This window comes from Macrobrachium rosenbergii, chromosome 23, assembly GCF_040412425.1.
Source record: "Macrobrachium rosenbergii isolate ZJJX-2024 chromosome 23, ASM4041242v1, whole genome shotgun sequence".
In the NCBI taxonomy this organism is placed as follows: Eukaryota; Metazoa; Arthropoda; class Malacostraca; order Decapoda; family Palaemonidae; genus Macrobrachium; species Macrobrachium rosenbergii.
The window spans coordinates 31,537,623-31,557,833 of NC_089763.1; the positions used below are offsets into that span (position 1 = coordinate 31,537,623).

General features: G+C 40.1%; 1 protein-coding gene across 2 annotated transcripts in view; it reads left to right on the forward strand.

Annotated features, from left to right (window-relative positions):
• Positions 1–1,005: 1,005 nt before the first annotated feature.
• The window catches only part of LOC136851436 (latent-transforming growth factor beta-binding protein 4-like), a 30,880-nt gene continuing 11,674 nt past the window's right edge, over positions 1,006–20,211 (forward strand). Inside the window, exons 1-5 of one of the 2 annotated variants that reach the window (XM_067125520.1) lie at positions 1,006–1,701; positions 3,905–4,142; positions 7,733–8,164; positions 10,580–10,711; positions 10,982–12,025. In XM_067125520.1, the coding sequence (XP_066981621.1) occupies positions 1,549–1,701; positions 3,905–4,142; positions 7,733–8,164; positions 10,580–10,711; positions 10,982–11,031 (1,005 nt within the window). In that variant the 5' untranslated portion in view covers positions 1,006–1,548 and the 3' untranslated portion in view covers positions 11,032–12,025. Of the gene's footprint in view, positions 1,702–3,904; positions 4,143–7,732; positions 8,165–10,579; positions 10,712–10,981; positions 12,026–20,211 lie in introns of those variants that run through there. The other variant, XM_067125521.1, reaches the window with a different exon arrangement.

The following is a 20,211-nucleotide window of genomic DNA, read 5'->3' on the forward strand; positions in this document are numbered from 1 at the left end:
TGAAGTGTTAAAAAAGAAACTATAAGTAAAAAAAAAAACCTAAACACTGACAAACCCACGATTCATAGGGAACATAAATCTCCGTTCAAAAATCTTAAGGGTTCGAATCTCGCCAGTGTGAGGGAGAAAACTTCTTCATTTATTTCCTCCAAGGATCAAGGGCTTCCAGTAGGAAGCGTGTCCAAAGATGTGTGAGGAACTTGAGACCCTGTTGATTATAATTTTATCCCCTTCACTGTTATCCTGATAAATAACTCGCTCGCCATGCTAATATTTCGCCTTGTAAAGCGGCGTCAAGTAATCAGGTAAACAGAATAAATAGAAAAGAACTATTTACGAGTCACCGTATTTGTTACAACAGTGGTTCCATTCTGTTATAATTGTTCAGAGTGAGAGACTTGAAGAACAGTCCCATTATGCCGCTGACTTATAAAGAAAACTTCCCTAAAACAGAACCCTGAGAAATGACTTGGAAGGAAAAACGCAAATAGTAGATGATTGAAATCATATCAAATCAAACTTGGCCATAATGAATAAGTTTATATAATCATTTACAAAATAAATGAAAATTCAAAGAACTCCAAGTTGCTTTTATTTACACGAACTGCAAAGATTATTATTATTATTATTATTATTATTATTATTATTATTATTATTATTATTATTATTATTATTATTATTATTATTATTATTATTTCCAAGATAAATGACCTAAATTCGAATGACTCCAACTTTCCTTTATTTACATGAACTGCAAAGGGTTATTATTATTATTATTATTATTATTATTATTATTATTATTATTATTATTATTATTATTATTATTATTATTATTATTATTATCTCTTACAAGTTAATTACGTATTTGCTTCGGTGTGTCTGTCAGCTTGTCTATTTGTCTTTTGATTAGCAGGATTATTCAGAAACTTCCTACTTCGATTTTCACAAAAATTAAACTGAAGGTGGACCTCTTGACTGGGGAACAAATGATTGAAGTTAGGCAGGGTTCTGGATTTGAATAAGGGATCGTTTAGGTTGGATTTTTGGGGGGTTGGTCTCTTGGGCCTGTCGGAAATTAGGTCTCTCCTAAAACTTTGGCGATTAGCCGTTGGTCCACCAAACAGAATGCTCATAAACGAAGAAAGAGAGGAAATGCCGAATGAAAACAACATGAAAAAGGAGATAAATGTCGCGAATGATTTACAGCTGGAGAGAATTGGGATGCCTGTTGTTCTGTCCCTAATAAAACCAGGTGACTCACTCATTCGGCCGGGAATTCGTTCATCAGACTTCCTGTTCCCAAGAACAACATTAAGGCCACTCACACGTTGAGACTAAAATTGGGGTCAGACTCACAATATAAAACGCCCAACCACGGGGCCAAGCATCAGAGAGCATTCCGTCGTCAGCGGAACCCTGCAGTAGATCTTGCTGCCACAAGGCACTTGTTTCATCACACAGTAACGACGAGACTTACCAGCAGAGGAAAAGGGAGGAGATCTCACGAAACCTGAAAGCAAACTGAAGTGAGAAGGAAGAGCGGTGGCGATGATGTTCATGCAGAAGTTATTCCTGCTGCTTTTGCCCACGGTGGCACTTGCAGAAAATGTGACAGCGGAAGAGCCCAGGGTGGCACCTGCAGAAGATGTGACAACGGTAGAGTCCAGGGTGGCACTCGCAGAAAATGAGACAACGGAAGAGGTATGAAAGCTTTGCTGTGGAAATTTTATTAACACTAACTCGTTTTACAAGTAGTCATTGTTGTTGTCCCCGTAGGGGGTGGGGGGGGAGAGTGCCGTCAGCGCACCTCACTCGGTGCATTGTAGGCATTACTTAAGGTTCTTTGCAGAGTCCCTTCGGCCCCTAGCTGTAACCCCTTTCATTCTTTTTACTTTACCTCCATTCATATTCTCTTTCTTGTTGTGCACCCTCTCCTAACAATTGCATCATAGTGCAACTGGTAGGTTTTCCTCCTGTTACACCTTTCAAACCTTTCTACTCCCAATTTACCTTTCAACGCTGAATGACCTCATAAGTCCCAGTGCTTGGACTTTGGCCTAAATTCTATATTCCATTCCATTCCACTCATCGTCGTTGTTTTTGTCCCTTCCATCGTTGCTGTTTTACTAGGTTGTACTAGCCATGTATTAGCACGGACTCTTGCCTTTCTGAAAACATCCCGTACTCAAGATTGCCATCATGTGATTCTTTCAGATACTTTGATACTTGAAGTGGTGTATATTCATTCCTAGATCCAGTACATTATCAAAACACAACGTTACACCAAATCCTCCCTTTGCCTTGAATATCTTTGCTTGTCAGTAGTATACAGTAAGAGGGATTTAAATCAGTTGTTCACCAGAAAATAAGAGTTAGCTTAAAAGACCACGTGCACCTCATGCTGTGCACTGTAGGCATTACTTAAGGTTCTTTGCAGTGTCCCTTCGGCCCCTAGCTGCAACCCTTTTCGTTCCTTTTACTGTACCTCCTTTTATATTCTCTTTTTTCCATCCTAGTTTCCACCCTCTCCTAACAATTGATTCTTAGTGCAACTGCTTTGAGGTTTTCTTCCTGTTACACCTTTCAAACCTTTTACTGTCAATTTCCGTTTCAGTGCTGAATGACCTCATAGGTCCCAGTGCTTGGCCTTTGGCCTAAATTCTATATTCTATTCAATTCAATCCAGGAAAAAAACATTGCAGTGACTGCTGTCTATTCACACTCTAAATGCTAAATTGTGGATGAATGCCCTGGGCAGAAAACTTGCACAACACTAGGAATTTCATACTTTTATCCTAGGGCTCATCAGCATCACATCAGACCCGGATATTAAGGCCCTTGCTCTCCTATGCCGCTTTTAAACCATCTATTGAGCACTCTGTAGGCTTTCCTCTACCCCTCCATTCTAGTACTCTCGAATTATACACTATCGTCCTCCGGCCGTTCCACACGATCAGACCATCTCAGAAGAGTCTCATGCATTTTTTTTCCACCTAAGATTTACTATCACTATGGCATCTACTCATTTTTCACCCTTTTAGTTCTTAGCTGCAATACCACATGAGTTTTCTGACCGGTCTTATTGGTTCTGTATGCAAATATTTTTCTTTCTTTGCAAAGAACTTCTGCCCTGTGGATGCTTACATTTGTTGCTTAATAGCCTTATAGGTTTGCCTCAAATGAAAGCCTCTTTCTCTTCTTGAACCGGATTTGTTTTCCATGTTCTATTCTGTAACCGGAGTTGGAATTTACCACTTTCTGTTCTTTAACCGGATTTGGGAACTTTCCATTTTTTCTTCTTAACCGGATCTGGAACTTTCCATTTTGTATTCTTTAACTGATTTTGAAATTTTCCAATTTCTATTCTTTGACCGGATCTGGAATTTTCCATTTTCTCATCTTTAACCGGATCTGAACTTTCCATTTTTTATTCTTTAACCGAATTTGAAATTCTCTGATTTCAATTCTTTAACCGGATTTGGAATTTTCCATTTTCTCTCCTTTAACTGGATCTAGAACTTTCCATTCTCTATTCTTTAACCGGATCTGAATTTTCCATTCTCTTTCTTTAACCGGATCTGGAATTTTCCATTTTCTCTTCGTTAACCGGATCTGAAACTTTCCATTTTGTATTCTTTAACCGAATTTGAAATTTTCCAATTTCTCTTCTTTTCTTTAACCGAATTTGGAATTTTCCAATTTTTCTTCTTTAACTGGATCTGGAACTTTCCATTTTCTATTCTTTAACCGGAGTTTGAAATTTTCCATTTTCTATTCTTTAACCGGATTTGGAATTTTCCATTTTCTCTTCTTTAACCGGATCTGGAGCTTTCCATTTTCTATTCTTTAACCGAGTTTGAAATTTTCCAATTTCTATTCTTTAACCAGATTTGGGATTTTCCAGAGCGTTTCGGAGGACATCGACTTCGACACGGGCGTGTTCGGGAACGAAACGAACACCACCATGTCCTACGAGGAGGTGGAGGCGAAGACCTTCTGCAGGGACACGATCGGCCAGTGTCACAACGAAGGCGGTGTCTGCATGACGTCACACAGCATCAAGAGCTGGGGATCCGGTGGTCACTGCTCCTCGACCAAGACCTTCTCCTTCGGAAATTGCCCAGTTTGCCACTGTTGCATAGGTGAGTCTCTCTCTCTCTCTCTCTCTCTCTCTCTCTCTCTCTCTCTCTCTCTCTCTCTCTCTTATTGTTGGTGTGATCGCACCTCTTCTTTAACTACTTTTCTGTCTCTCATGTTTTATACCTCAGTCACACACATTCTCTTGTCCGGTGCCAGTTCCGCTTGAATCTCTCTCTCTCTCTCTCTCTCTCTCTCTCTCTCTCTCTCTCTCTCTCTCTCTCTCTAACTGTTTGTCACATATCCTCTCACTTGGTTCAAGTTTAACTTTTGTGTCTCTCTGTTTTTTTCTAGCTCAACTACATATTCCCTTATGTGATCCCCATTCCGCTTTCTCTCTCTCTCTCTCTCTCTCTCTCTCTCTCTCTCTCTCTCTCTCTCTCTCTCTCTCTCTCTCTCTCTCTCTGCATCTGCATCTGGTCAGTATACGTAAATATTGTACTTAGTATTATTATTATTCAGTAGATGAAACCTATTCTTGTGGAACAACACAGGGGCCACTGACTTGAAATTCAAACTTCCAAAGAACTTGGTGTTCATTAGGAAGAAGTAAGAGGAGTAAAGGCAAATACAGAAAGAAGAGATCAAATTTATTAAAAGAAAAAAATTAATAAAAAGATAGATAAAAATTTATTAAAATGCAATAGGAATAGTATTGGGGTAGTCATGCATTGCATTTTCGCTTGAACTTCTGAAGTTCCAATTGGAAGACTCCCTCTGGGAGGCTGTTCCAATTGGAAGACTCCCTCTGGGAGGCTGTTCCACAGTCCAACAGTGAGAGGAATAAAGGTCCTCTGGAACTGAGAAGTTCTACAGAGAGGCACATTCACTGCAAATTGGTGCTGCTGTTCAGCGAATCTGGTTGCTCTCAGCAGATAAAGGGGATCAGGGATTAATTGAGAATGTGAAAGATCTCTGTTCAGACACAGCTTATGAAAAAGTGATAATCAAGACACCATCCTTCGATGGTTCAAATCATAACTGCTACTATTAGGAAACAGAAACCTATCACCACGAACCACTCATTTAAAAGGGATAAATCTCTGGCAGAAGCAGACATCCACACAGGAGAACAGTATTCCAGTAAAGGAAGTACAAATGACCCAAAACAGGTTGCATTGATTTTATCATTGTTATAAATACATGGGGCCTTCCGAGCAATACCTAACTTTCGTGCGGCATTTGCTGAAACTTTAATTAGATGTCTCAAAAGTGAGATGTGAGTCAAAAGTTACACCTAGAATATTTAAGACTTCAGACTCATTCAGCAAAGTTCTATCCACCGGAAGGGGGGTATGGCGTGGGCAATCTGTGCAAGATCTGCTAATTAACAGTGTTTTCGCTTTGCTGGAGTTTATCCTCATACCCCACCGATTGAGGCTGAGAGCGACTTCATTTCTCATAAGTGGAAACTTTCATGCTGAACAATCTTGTTTTCCAGGCCAACAACCATATCACTTATGTAGACTAAAATTAACAGTGGACCAAGAATACATCCCTGTGGAACTCCAGACACAGTACGTCTTGGTTCACTAAAGATCCCGTCCACAGCAACTCACTGCTCCCTACTTGTAAGGAAGTCTTAAAGTAATCCTAAAACATATCCCCCCACTCGAAGATTCTGAAGTTTATAAATAAGTTCCTTGTGATGTCGTATATCGAAAGCAGCACTAAAATCTATTTGAATTACTCTGCACTCAAAACCCTTATCAAGGTTCCCTTGCAAATGGCATGTCAAGTCTAAAAGAGCATCGCAGGTACCTAACTGCTTCCTGTACGCATATTGACTATCAGCTAATAATCCTTTAGATTCAACATACTTATATAGTGGCTTAAAAATCAGTTTTTCAGCAACTTTGGAGAACACAGGAGAATAGAGATTGGCCTGTAGTTACTGCAGTCAGCAGATATGCCACTCTTTGAAACTTAATTTTCATATTATTTAAGCTCTGTTAAGCCTAATTCGTATGTTCGATTCGTGCATTTTTCCATGCTTGTATGAAAGACCTGAAATGGAATATTTTGTTTTACTGTTTCGTACTTATGTGTTCCCATGTTTCCATATCTGGCCTTTACGCTTTAGTGTTCCGTACAAGTTGAATGAAATGAACTTAAGTTTCTGAGTTGGTATTCAAGAACACGTCATCCATTTTTTTTCCTGACAGAAGCAGTAGGAAAATTAGTTTTATATGCAGGCCGAAGGACAACAACAACTACTCGGTTTTCCTGAGGCGACTCATTCACGCATAGTTGAGAGAGAGAGAGAGAGAGAGAGAGAGAGAGAGAAAGAGAGAGATTCTCATCCTCATAATAAAAGCATGGCATTTCAAACCAACTCTTAAAATCGAGTGTAATGCTGTTTTTTGACTTTATTGTGTCACGTTAGAACCCATTCAGTGCCAGGTCATAAGGGTAAAACACCTAGCAACTCGAGGGATGCTTTGTGTCGAAAATGTTACGAAGCATTGCTAAGGAGTGACCAGGAAGTTGTCTCCCTGTCTGCCAGGGATGAGATGCTCGCAGACCAAATCCTGCGAGAGCTGCCGCGGAAAATGTGACACCAAATGTTCTACTGTCCAGCGTCCCTACGACGACTTGTGCAGTTATGGGAGTTGTACGTGTTGTCTACCACCTTGCGAGACTTCTTCCTCCTGCTTAGCCATGGGGGGCCGTTGTATAGACGACAGGCTTTCCTGCGCGGGTCAGACGTCAAAAGACTGTCCCGGCCACAACTGCAAGTGTTGTGTTAATCCGCCGCCACGTAAGTAGAAGCATCTTCGCTGCAAGATATCAATATTTTCAAGTTGGTTTACCTGACCACTTGGTCATACTGCAGACCCTCGCAGAGATAAACAAGAAATAGGAGAGACAGACAGAGGTAACTTGATGAGATCTAAGCTGAATTACTGATGAGGCAGAATTGACATTGATGACCGCCCTTTGCCACCATCTTTTATCGTAATGTAAACACTGGCTCTTCCACCAAGTACCGGATGTTGTTTCTGCCTGAAAATTCTCTGATGAAGTAGAAAGTGTGACGTGAAAACTGTTGTATCTGTTTGCAAACATGGTGATGAAGTCGATGATAATTGTGAAACTCCTCTACTTCAGCAACATTGTCACTGATACTGCGAATAATAATTAATCATCATCATCATCATCATATAATTTGTCTCCTGTTCTTACAGTTTTCCTTTTTTGTATCATTGCTCATCCATGTTAAATGTGCAGGAATTTAGAATAATTACATTTTATGTGCCATTTCCAAATTCCATACAACCCCATGAATTTCCTGGAGTCTTGAGAAATTCACCTTAATGTACTGTGAATATGAATTTTCTTTAGTCAGTTTATTTCACTTCACTAAAACGTTTCTTTGTTTTTAAATTAATATGCTCTTAACCACAATTTAAAATGCATTTTTAATTATCTTTCGAATACCTTGTAACTTTCTTGAATAACATTTCAGTTCCGTTTCTAGAGTCGACCCTCGTAGTCAGTTTCCTTGTGTTTTTTTCCTGTTGCTTGAATTGACTACTATATCATCTGGAGAGCCTCTTCCTTGAATTGACTATTGGTTCATTTACTATTCTAGCCATTAAGCCTCCTCCCCATCCCGAAGTCTGCCGTACAACCTCGGAATGTAAGCACAAAGGGGGTTACTGTTGTGGTCGTCAACACTGTACAAGTGGACATTTTGCCAAGATGTACTGTCATGGAGGGTACGACTGTGGTTGCTGTATAAATCGCCCAGAGCCTGAAAAGTGCCGTACAACCTCGGAATGTAAGCACAAAGGGGGTTACTGTTGTGGTCGTCAACACTGTACAAGTGGACATTTTGCCAAGAAATATTGTCATGGAGGGCACGACTGTGGTTGCTGTATAAATCGCCCAGTGCCTGAAAAGTGCCGTACAACCTCGGAATGTAAGCACAAAGGGGGTTACTGTTGCGGTCGTGAACACTGTACAAACGGACATTTCGTCAAGAGATACTGTCATGGAGGGCGTGACTGTGGTTGCTGTTTGAGTAAGTATCATTCAAGATTTCAGGTGGTTTACACTCCTAATTAATTTAGTACAAAAGTAATACGTATTTAGTGATAGAATAATTGGATCCACATAGCGTCACGCATAAATTTTTTTGGCTCTAGGTGAAATTTTTCTTGTAACATCTTATAATGGCTGTTTCTGAGTGCTAGGAAGATAGTATATGACATGCTTGCAAAAGCTGGTCTGTGATTATCGTTTGCGTCACTATTGCTGTTCTTTTTCCCCATAGGGAGTTGCCACTGTCTGCAGTTCTCACGGTGCGCTTCAGGTATTGCTAAAGGGTGTTTGTAGTGTCCCTTTGGCCCTTAGCTGCACCCACTTTTTAGCCTTTTACTTTGCCTCCATTTCCTCTTTATTTCTTCAGTCTTACTGACCACCCTCTGTAACTAGTATTTCTTTGTGCGGCTGTGTAGTTTTCTCTCAGTTCCACATTTAGATCCTTGTACAGGTAGTCCTGCAGACTTTCAAAGATACAAACTTCCTGGCCCACAAGATACATTGGACATACGAAGTGTATTTCATGCATTTCATTGCCGCTTTTTCAAGGAAATAATAAAGGCTTTTATTTTAAAGACGAGACCAAATTGTCTTGATAGAAATCTTAATTTCCATACAGTGCTGTATGCCAGAGGCTAACTGCAATGCTGGATGCGTAGGCTAACTTTGTTGGGCTTAAAAACAAATGGAATTTACAAATGTCTCGGAACGGAACTTGTTCGAGGACTACCTGTACTTCATCTCCTTTATTGTCTGGATCTCTCTATCTTGCTGTCCGACCACTCACTCCCCCTTTTTACTGTCTAGGTGCAGAATGGCCATAAGTGCCTGAGTGCTTGGCTTGACTGCCTAAATTTCATAAAACCATCATTGTTGGTAAAATTAATCATAATGAAACCTACACAACTAATTTAAGAGAGTGGCCCATATTTGAATCACTGACAAATGCAGACTTCATGTGCATGAAGTTGTGAACTAAAGAAATGCAGCAGACTTGCTAAATTGATGACTGGGTCTTTGCTGCCACAGCTAAGGCTCATCAACCTGCAACTTGTGAAACAACCAAGAAATGTAAAAGAAAAGGTGGCATCTGTTGCCATGAAGCCAGTTGCAAGCATGGATCCTTCGTCAAAAAATACTGTGGGAAAGGAAAAAACTGTGGCTGTTGTATCAGTAAGTGACTTGTGGCTGTGGAGGATTGTTTCAACTTCTTTAAACTGCATCTCAAGGATATCTTTCTCATTCAATGCATGCTGGGTCATCCTGTCTGCTGGACCTCAGAGAATCCTCCATTAACTCATTTTCAGCTCTTCGATCAACTTCATTTAACTTCCGCTGTCTACTGTACTGCCCGATATGGTCTTCCTCATGTTTTCGGTGGAGTTCCTCAGAGCTTTACTTGCTCACCCAGTCTCATTCTTCTTTGTTAGCAACTTTGTAAAACCTGTAGAAGAGTAATTCCTATATACTCTCCTTCCTTAATTTGGTAGCTTTCTGTTGTTTTAACTTCCTTATATTTAATTTTCATTATCTGTCTTATCTGCAGAACATTTCTGTAAGCAGAACTCATAATGTAACCTTATTTTCTGTTTCCAGGACAGTTTTTGCCTATTTTTCTCTTCATTGCTCTTGCAGAACTGCGACTGCTTTCAATCCTGATGAAAGTGAACCTTCGTTGTTAATTCTTCTTCATATAAGCCTTTGTTTGATATATGTATTAATACAAGTATGTACGCATGAACATACAGATGTGCTATATGAAGTGTTTGAATAGTTGATTATCATTTCATTCACTGTCCTATGAAGTTAATTATTAGCTCCCTCATCCTCAGATAAGCCTGAGCCACCTCATCATTCAGAGTGCAAAACAAGTAGTCAGTGCCAAAGAAGGGGAGGTATGTGTTGCGACAAATCCAGTTGTGGCGATGGTCACTTCATGAATAGCCACTGTGGGTCATCTGAAGACTGTGGCTGCTGCGTCAGTAAGACATTAACTTATCTCCTTACTCTTCATGATTTGTTAAAGGTCCATACCTTCATGGATTCTCACTATTTACTTTGGGCAACAAGAAGTGCCTTTTAATTGCATGGCTAAGGAAATTGTTATTCGGTGAAACTGAATAACTGTTATCCGTGCATGCTGTCTCTCAGAAGAGAATTACTCCATCAAATTATGCAGCAAGAGCACATAGCGAGTGTACCATATGCGCCCAGTCGAATGGTTTAGATTAAGCCAGCAGATGGCTGTGGAAAATCTGCTCGTGATGTTTCCATCTATTATCTTTAATTCTAGCACGTTTTTCATCTTCAGTAGCTTTACTGCGGCAAGGCCTAGCCTAATGCTCGTCATTTCTTAGCGTGACAGAAATGACTGTGATTACTTTCTCATTCACAGAAGAGTCTTGCCAGGAGAAACAGTCGTGCACGAGAGCTAAGGGTCGTTGCAAGTCGAGCTGCCAGTCTCACGAGTCCGAGCATCACGGCGGATGCAGTGGAAGTGGATGCAAGTGCTGTTGCCCCAAATCGCGTGAGTATTAGAAGAGTTGTCTTCATTCACACTTTATGCACCAATTCAGAGCAAAGAGGTGAACCTATGTTGATATCGGAACGTCATAAAAAGTTTAGCCTTTCACAGGAGTCATAGTCATGGAGCCGCAAAAACTGTAGGAGAAATATTCATGTTGCAGTTTAACGTTGCTAACACGCTAGCATTTCTTTGATATTAAGATCCAAAAATCAAATGCTCAGATGAAATAATGTTCAACAAAAATTCAAGGATATCCTCTTTACATTTCAGACCCATCGCCATATGGCCGTGAAGTCACCACTGACAAAGAAGCCAACTAGAACTTTGTGGTGTAAGTGGATTATGGAGGAGTGTACCATCTTTCCTCCCACAGCTCACCAAGGAAAAAATCTGTCTTTCAAGAGAAATTCAAATGATCTCGTCTGTTGAAAAATTTGACACAAATTATTTTTTATAAATCTCTATATCTTTTGTTCCTCCGTCCTTTACTCAGTACAAAGTACATCATGTAGATGATTTCCAGTCTTCTTGTTGTCCTGTTCATTGCTAATTTTTCCCTGCTTTGCACAGTTATGGATAACTTCACAAAAAAAAAAAAACACATACCTGCAGGAAAAAATTAAGATGAAGCAACCGAACGAGGCTTGGCTCACGATTTGCAGAGAAGTAAAAAATAGGAAAAGGAATCGCTACAACTTTTTGTGCCCCTCCAAAAATGCGAATGGTAGTTAGCGAAGAGGAAGAGCCACCGCAGCATAAGAATGTGAAGATAAATAAAGAAGGGTTGTCGCAGAGTACGAATGGAAGTAGACAAAAGAAGAACCAGAGTACGAATTGAGGGAAACACAGAAGAGCCAGCGCTGAGTAATGATGAAGGCTGTAATAGTCTATGTTTAATGTATGTTTTGTGCCTGTGTCTGAGGAAGAGGAAACGATTGTTAGGGAATTATAAAGCTTACATGGGCAGTTACAAAATTTTTTTCAAATCATGACACTGCCATGTTTGGAATATGGAATCTGATGCCCATTCTATTGTACTTTGGTTATCTTGGCAGACGCTCTTTTGTTGAAGTTTATAATGAACTTACTTTTGTTATGTTACATTATTTTTGTTATGTTTTCTTTTGCCCTTAAACTTAAGGAATAAGAATTTCTTGTTTACTCTCCCCAGATGCTTATAAGGTACTGGGGAGACAACCTACTGTGGAAATAAAATTTTTCCACCCTTGCAACTTTATTTTGAGGGAGGCTGTACTATATTTTGTTTTTATTTCTTTGCACTTTCATATGTTTCAATAAATTGAATTTCAAGCAGATTCTGTTTTCTCTAAACCCTTGAATTATTATTGGCGTGCAAGTTTTAAGGGATAAACTACACCCAATGTCTCACTTTATCACCTGTGGTGAGGTGGTGCTAAACAAACCCTGTGTTAGAGTGATTATAATTATATATATATATATATATATATATATATATATATATATATATATATATATATATATATATATATATATATATATATATATATATATATATATATATATATATATATATATATATATATATATATATATATATATATATATATATATATATATATATATATATATATATATATATATATATATATATATATATATATGTATATATTATATATATATGAAAATACAGTAATTAGTGAATATTTCTCAGTGAAAAATGGGTGAATGCGAAATTTCTTCAAATAATGGGTAGATATGTTTCACAGAGAAACCTGAATGCGTGAGTCTGCGAATCATGAGAACGCGAATGTGGGGTTTATTATATATATATATATATATATATATATATATATATATATATATATATATATATATATATATATATATATATATATATATATATATATATATATACATTCGCGGGTTTCTCTGTGAAACAGTGAGGCAAGGCAGAATCATGACTCGCGAGGGTATCTGCTGAGGGCGGCGAGAGTGAGGAGACGTGCCTTTGGGTGATCCTCCGCTGGGGTCAGGAGAACCCGTCTCTCTTGCTACCAACACTGGCAGCGGCACCAGGCCGGGCGAAGAGAGGGGGTTTGGAGTTGGATCCCTTGGAGGGGGATCAGGGGCGTGCTCTGACACTGGCACTGGCACTGGCGCTGGTAGCGATGTGGTAGTGGTCTCGTCTGTCTGGACGAACGGAGATTGGCACTCCTCAGTGAGCCTAAGTGGTACTGGCAGAGGAGTTGATGGACGAGATTCTCCTGAAGGGAGATCTGGCTGGCGCCTCGGCACTGGCACTGAGGCAGTGCTGGGCACTGGACTTAGATCTGTAGGATTATTTGGGGAATTTGGACCCCATAATTGTCTTTGTTTGGAGGGGGACATGAAGTCCTGACCCAGAAGGACATCATAGCCTCCTGGAATGTGTTTCGCTACAGCGAGATAAAACGTCCTGGCTTTGCGGGGTCTGGTAACCCTCAGCTGGACCATAGGGAGGATCATTTTGTAGCGATTCACTCCCTCGATCGTTACTAAGTCCTGCCTGTTTATTACTGCCCCATAGGGAATTCTGTCTTCCCGTAAGAGGGGAATCTGTGCGCCCGAGTCATCAAATGCAGTGACTCGGTGCGCTGGGTACTTACCCTGGGGAGGGGCTACATAGATGGGACCTTCTGCAGGAGGGCCCAAGGACTTGGAATTAGTCACCGATAAGGTGACGGAGACAGGTTTGGAGTTATTTTTAAAGCATTTCACCCATGATGCAGAATGCCCATAGACATTGCAGGAGGTGCAGTAATTTTTGCTATAATCCTTTCGCACTGCCCCTGGGGAGGAGGCAGGCATGTTATGTGATAGGGGGCGGGGAGAGGGCTTGGCATTTACGGTGGGCTTATTTCGGCACTGTTCATTGGGATGCCCTATCTTATTACAGTACCCACATACGGCGTGTTTCGAGTATTGCCCATTCTTCTGCTGAGGGGCACCTGAGAGCCAGGAGGGTGGCTGAATCTTCTTCTTCAGGGAGCTCTCCTGGGGGTGATGGGTATCCCAGACGTCAGCTAACCTGCAGCAATCTGCTAAGGTCAGGGGCTCCTTCTCGGCGATATGCGTGGCGAGTGCCGGAGGGGCGTAGAGCAGGAAGTGTTCTATCTTCATTTGTTCAATGGCCTCATTGAGGGTCGTAACCCCCATGTACTCGAACCATTTGGCATGGGCGCACTCGGACTGGTAGGCCCAGTCTGCCCAGGTCTGGTTTACTTCCTTAACTTAGCCTCGTCAGCGCCTCCTCCAGCGTTCAGGGGTTATTTCGTACACCTTGGCGATGGTCTGGTGGACGATGTCCCAATTTTCTTGCTCCTGCGGCGGGAGAGCTTTGTAGGCAATAAGGGCCTTCCCTCCAAGGAACTTGCCCAACACCAGGGAGAGTTCGACAGCACTCAGGGGGCAGGCCTTTAAGACTGTCTCGGCGGTGTCGAGCGACACCTGTGGCTCGGCCTCCGTCCATTTTGGCATGCAGGCAAGTGCCTGGCTGAAGGCACTCATCCCCTGGGTGGCAGGTAGAGGCGAAGGGCCACGTCGTTGCAGCAGCGCGAATTCGTGGGCACGCTGCTTGTCCTTTTCTTCCCTTTCCACGGTCTCTCATCTCTCCTGAGCCTGTCTCTCCGCTTCTTCTCGTTTCTCTTGAGCCAGTCTCACTGCTGCTCATTCCTGTCTCTCTGCTTCTTCTCTTTTCTCTTGAGCCAGTCTCTCTGCTTCTCGTTCCTGTCTGTCTGCTTCTTCTCTTTTCTCTTGAGCCATTCTCGCTGCTTCTTCTCTTCTCTCTTGGGCCTCCTTTCTGCCTCGCTCTCTCTCTGCCTTTATCACGTCCATCCTCTCCTGTACCCAGTCTTTTAGTTCTTTCCCAGAAAGGCCAAGTTGCTTCCTGGAGGACATGAAGAACTTGAAATCCTCACTTTGCTGAGATCTTGCTGTCATTTTGCAGGTGGGAGAGGACACAACTATTACACAAAATTAATTTTACAGAGGGAGGGGAATTTGGAAATTTTCCCAAAGGATGTATGAATGATCGCCCGCCCCGACGCAGCAGGCTACAGCGGGGAATTAGGAATTGGAATTCTCTGGTCTCCCAAGGTACCGACAGAGCAGACTGATTGGGGACGATAATTAGCAAATGATTGGTCTCCCAAGGTACCGACAAAGCGGGCTGATTGGGGACGATAATTAGCAAATGATTGGTCTCCCAAGGTACCGACGAAACGGGCTGACTTGGCGACGAGATTGGTAATATTGACTCTCTAGGAGAATTCCCGCACAGACGAGGTCTGATTAGCGAGGGCGCTAATTTTACTTACTTAGGGGAGAAGTTTTATTCTCAATGGCAATTAGGTGGGTGGTAATCCCAAATTCATAATAGATATGCAACACACACAGCAGTAGTAAAGCACAAAACAAAACAAACAAAAAACAGAACAATACAGAACATATAATGTCAGACCCCCCAATAATGCAAACAATTTGGCGGAGCAAGAAAAGGGAAAGCAAAGTAAAATCAAACAAACAAATTTTCACACATTTCCTAACTGTGCGACGAATGTCGGTCAAGGCCGTTTGCCTCCCTGTCTGTTATCTTATAGGCCGCTGGGCCCGCTGTCTGCAACGAATGAATGAATGAAGTTAATGCTTGTAAACAGACGCGGTACTTCCCCAAACGGAGGGAACAAAACGACGTTTATTGAACTCTACCAGTTCTTTGCTTTGCTTAGCATAATATACAATTTCGCTCTATTTCTAGACAAGAGAGAGGGTTAGTCATCGCTGTTAGTCTGACTTTTCGAACACGTGTTTGCAGTCAATTTCTCGCGCCTACTTAAAAGATTCGATTTCGAAATCACATGTTTTCACAGGAGGAATACCCGCACTATTCCTTTAATGGGTTAGAGCCTAAATATTACCTATTTGAAGGGCATGCAAGCCACGTGCAAAGGCTTTCAAAAGCTAATTTTCGGCGATCCTGTCTCTCGTTTTCCTTTGACATGCGCCCTACTATAAAAAGAAAATTCCTAGGTTTAGCCACGTTTGCTAAAATTTCCTACTCTAAATAAACACAGTATACTTACGCAGAACTTCCTTGGCGTGTTGCGCTGGCTTTTCAAAGGTTCGTAATCTCTTTTATCCAGCTTAGCTGAGCTAATTGCTGATTTTACAGATTGCAACACAAACAAACAAAAGGGGCGGGGGGATGCAATCGTTATGAGAATCACTGGTCAGGTCGCCATTTTTATATGTTTCCTGGTTGATTGACCTTAAGTGATGTCTGGTTTTTAGTTTAGTTTATGTGGAAGGTAGGCTTATCTCTCTCTCTCTCTCTCTCTCTCTCTCTCTCTCTACAAACATATATTTACTTATGTATATTATATATATATATATATATATATATATATATATATATATATATATATATATATATATATATATATATATATATATATATATATATATATATATATATATATATATATATATATATATATATATATATATATATATATATATATATATATATATATATATATATATATATATATATATATATATATATATATATATATATATATATATATATATATATATATATATATATATATATGTATATGTGTGTGTGTGTGTGTGTGTAGAGAGAGAGAGAGAAAGCAGGGGAACGGACTGAAGAAAATGGTCTAACATTTTTTTTGTACCTATGCTATATCTATTGTCTTTTGTCACAGAGTGGCATAAAACTACACACACACATTTATATATACTGTGTATGTATATGCATACAATGAGAGAGAAAGAGTTATGACATCCTGATGTTTAAAAATACTCTTATATATCTGTTGAAAGATATATAAGACATACTGCATATATATATATGTGTGTGTGTGCGTGTGTGTGTTTGTGTTAGATTATGTTCAGCTGGCATGTTGTTTCCAGATGTTGCAATGATTCATATGTGTTATTATCAGAGTCTGTTTTCTTCCTGATAAGGAACTCATTAGACTTATCGGCCATAATTCTAAGGCACTTAGAATTATGGTGAATTCTTCAGTTTTTCAAGTAACTGAAGGAATTTCATTTTATTTGCGATTCAGAATCAGTAGCGGTTTCCCTCGGCGGCACATATGCATTAGATTTATTGGTTTTAGATGAATAAGATACTGAAATGTTAAACAGCGATAACATGTGATGATAATGTTTGCAGTGTATTTTAGTAAAAATTACTGGAGTAACTCGACTTCATTCTTGGTTTTGAAGGAATCAACTAATTCCTTTTCATTAAGGTACCTGGACTTTAGATAAAATTCACTGTTAAAAACAGTCGTTTTTAACTTTGAATTTTATGAACAAGAATTTGGAATGTGGAAACCTCCTGTACCGTTAATAAATAACCCCGTAGGGGGCTAGTGCCTGCCAATACACCTCATATGGTGCACTGTAGGCATTACTATAGTTCTTTGCAGCGTCCCTTCGGCGCTAGCTACAACCCCTTTCATTCCTTTTACTGTACCTACGTTCATATTCTCTTTTCTCCATCTTACTTTCCACCCTCTCCTTTTAGAGCTGAATGACTTCATATGTCCCAGCGCTTGGCCTTTTGGCCTAAGTTTTATACTCCATTCTGCGATTAAGCAATATTCATACGGTTTTTTTTTTTTCGAATCAGAAAGGCGACTTCCTTTTTGGACATGTGGGTTTGTAAGAAGCCCACGAATGTACGGTAGATTGCTCTGTGATTATCGTTACCTCATTCTGATACCCGGACCCGAGATCGAGTCTCGGCCGGGCATCAGAAAAACTATTTGTCTTCATTTGAATCTAGGCTTAGTGACAAGCAAAAGTTAAGTATACCTTAGTTTAACCAGACCACTGAGCTGATTAACAGCTGATTAGACTTATTTTACGTGGCTAAGAACCAATTGGTTACCTAGCAACGGGAACTACAGCTTATTGTGGAATCCGAACCACATTATAACGAGAAATGAATTTCTATCACCAGAAATAAATTCCTCTAATTCTTCATTAAACGCAGGCCCAGCAGAGTGCTAGCCGAGTACGATAGCGATCCGCCCAATGAGGAACTTTAGTGACAAGCAATTCCAAAATGTGAAGAAATCGAGAAATTGAGAAGACATCGTGGCTTATAAATACTAACTATGTATATTTTTATCCCTGTCATCATGCAAGAATCAAGAGTGTGATTTATTTTCCATCTTTTAAAGGTCAGTGCCCCTGATCTTTTCGAAGTCGAGTTTCAGAAGATTCGTGATATCAGTAGTTTTCAAATGCCCATCTTGTTTTTAGACAGAGCCTGACTTAGAACAAAAGGCATATTTTGTTGTGACTCATAAGGCGGACTAGGTGAAAAGGTATATGAAGAAAATTAAAACAACATAGGAATAATGTTAAAATAGGTAGTATGTCCAATAGAGTCTTTTATGAATATGATTGATGGTGATAATGGGGGAGCCTCGATGGCTCGGTTGGTAGAGCAGCAGCCTCAGACTTCATAAGAGGTCTGTGGCGAGGGTTCAATCCCCGCAGCCGACCGGTCAGAGAAGGCGGACACTTTGCTATCCGTGTAGACACCCCGGGATTACGTATGTAATCAACGGATAGGTTTGCTGAAAGCAAATGGGTGTTATAGACTAATACACACAAACAAAGCCACTCCAACATCTTCTAAAAACATAACAAACACCTCACACGTCTTGAACTGTCGACCTAACCGCCCAGTTCTCCTCGCTGCTGGGAGAAAGGGGCTGGGGATTTGGTACCATACATGTACACATTCATTACCGGGGTCTAAGCGATGTCAGGCAGGGCAGCCGATCGAGGCTACGGCCTACCCCACCGCCAAATCAAAGGCCTTCAAAAGAAGGCATCGTGCATACCCCATATAAAAATGGGAAAAATCACATTAAAACGAAGAAGATTGATGGTGATAATGGAATAGATTGGACGAACGTAAAGGAAATTATAAAGTGTAAGGAGTTGCTGAGTCATAATAGAATTATGTATAAAGACGAAAAATCTTAATTTGATGAACTTCAGTCAAGACCTTTGTTAATTTGATAAACTGTTGTTAACATTATTTCAAACAGCTTAGTTTTGAACAGTTCAGTTGCTTTCCGTTTAACGTATTGTTGTCACGAGCGACGTAAATAAACTGACATCTTTGTGTTACTTTACCGTGAAGAGATGCATTTAATAACACGAAAGTGATTCGTAGTCTTGTATTTTATTTTTCTCAGCTCAGTTTACGAAAAGCCTTCGTCTGTAGTGTAAAAAAAAAACTAGGAATGTTATGCAATCAATGTGAAGGACCCATGATTTAGCCACCCACTCAATCTACTGCGGTGGTTCTCAAACTGGGGTTTTACCTAGTGGGGGTTAACAAAGCCGTTTCTGGGGGCTAACAAGGCACTTTCTAAAAGTAATAGTTCTTTTGAGTAAAATTCAGTACATTTATAAATAATAATAATAAATAAATGAATAAATAAATAGATTAGTTAATGAATAGATAATAAAGATTCTTTATTTCTTAAGACTTGAGTAAAAGTAGAATTCATTTCTTAACATAAAATGCATCAGAAGTGAAGCATTCCAATATTTTTCTTTCCTGTGTATTATAACTTCACAAAACTGAAGAGGAATGGGGTAATGGTGATCTATCACACCACTGCCCCCTGGGGTAACAACACCCAAAAATTTTTGAGAACCACTGATCTGTTGGCTTCGTAGACACCTCTGGGCTCACGTCACAGTCCTACAGTAAGGTCTGCCCCCCACAAATTTCGAGAATGATCGCGGAAACATCAAAGACCAGCTGTTCGCCTTCCATTCATTGATGTGATTTCCGTCGGCAACCCCTTTATGTTTTCAGCTACACGTAATCAAAAACAGCTTTTGCGCCGTGCGTTGGAAGTGTCAATAGCCTCCTTAGCACGGGAACACAACAGTTTCAAATCATCGGTATAGTATCAGAGCAGGTGTTTCGCTTCAAATAATCGACCTAAAATCGTTGGTTTTCCACGATTTTGTGGGCTAATTTTCACGAACCTGTTTTCTCTTTACTAGTGCGATGATAAGCAGAACCGTTTCATGAAGAGTTAAAAAAGAAATTGTAAGTAAAAAAAATAAAAGTCTAAACACTGACAAAGCCACGATTCGTAGGGAACATAAATCTCCGTTCAAAAATCTTAAGGGTTCGAATCTCGCTAGTGTGAGGGAGAAAACTTCTTCATTTATTTCCTCCAAGGATCAAGGGCTTCCAGTGGGAAGCATGTCCAAAGACGTGTGAGGAACTTTAGATCCTGTTGATTATAATTTTATCCCCTTCACTGTTATCCTGATAAATAACTCGCTCGCCATACTAATATTTCGCCTTGTAAAGCGGCGTCAAGTAATCAGGTGAACAGAATAAATAGCAAAGAAGTATTTACGAGTCACCATATTTGTTACAACAATAGTTCCAT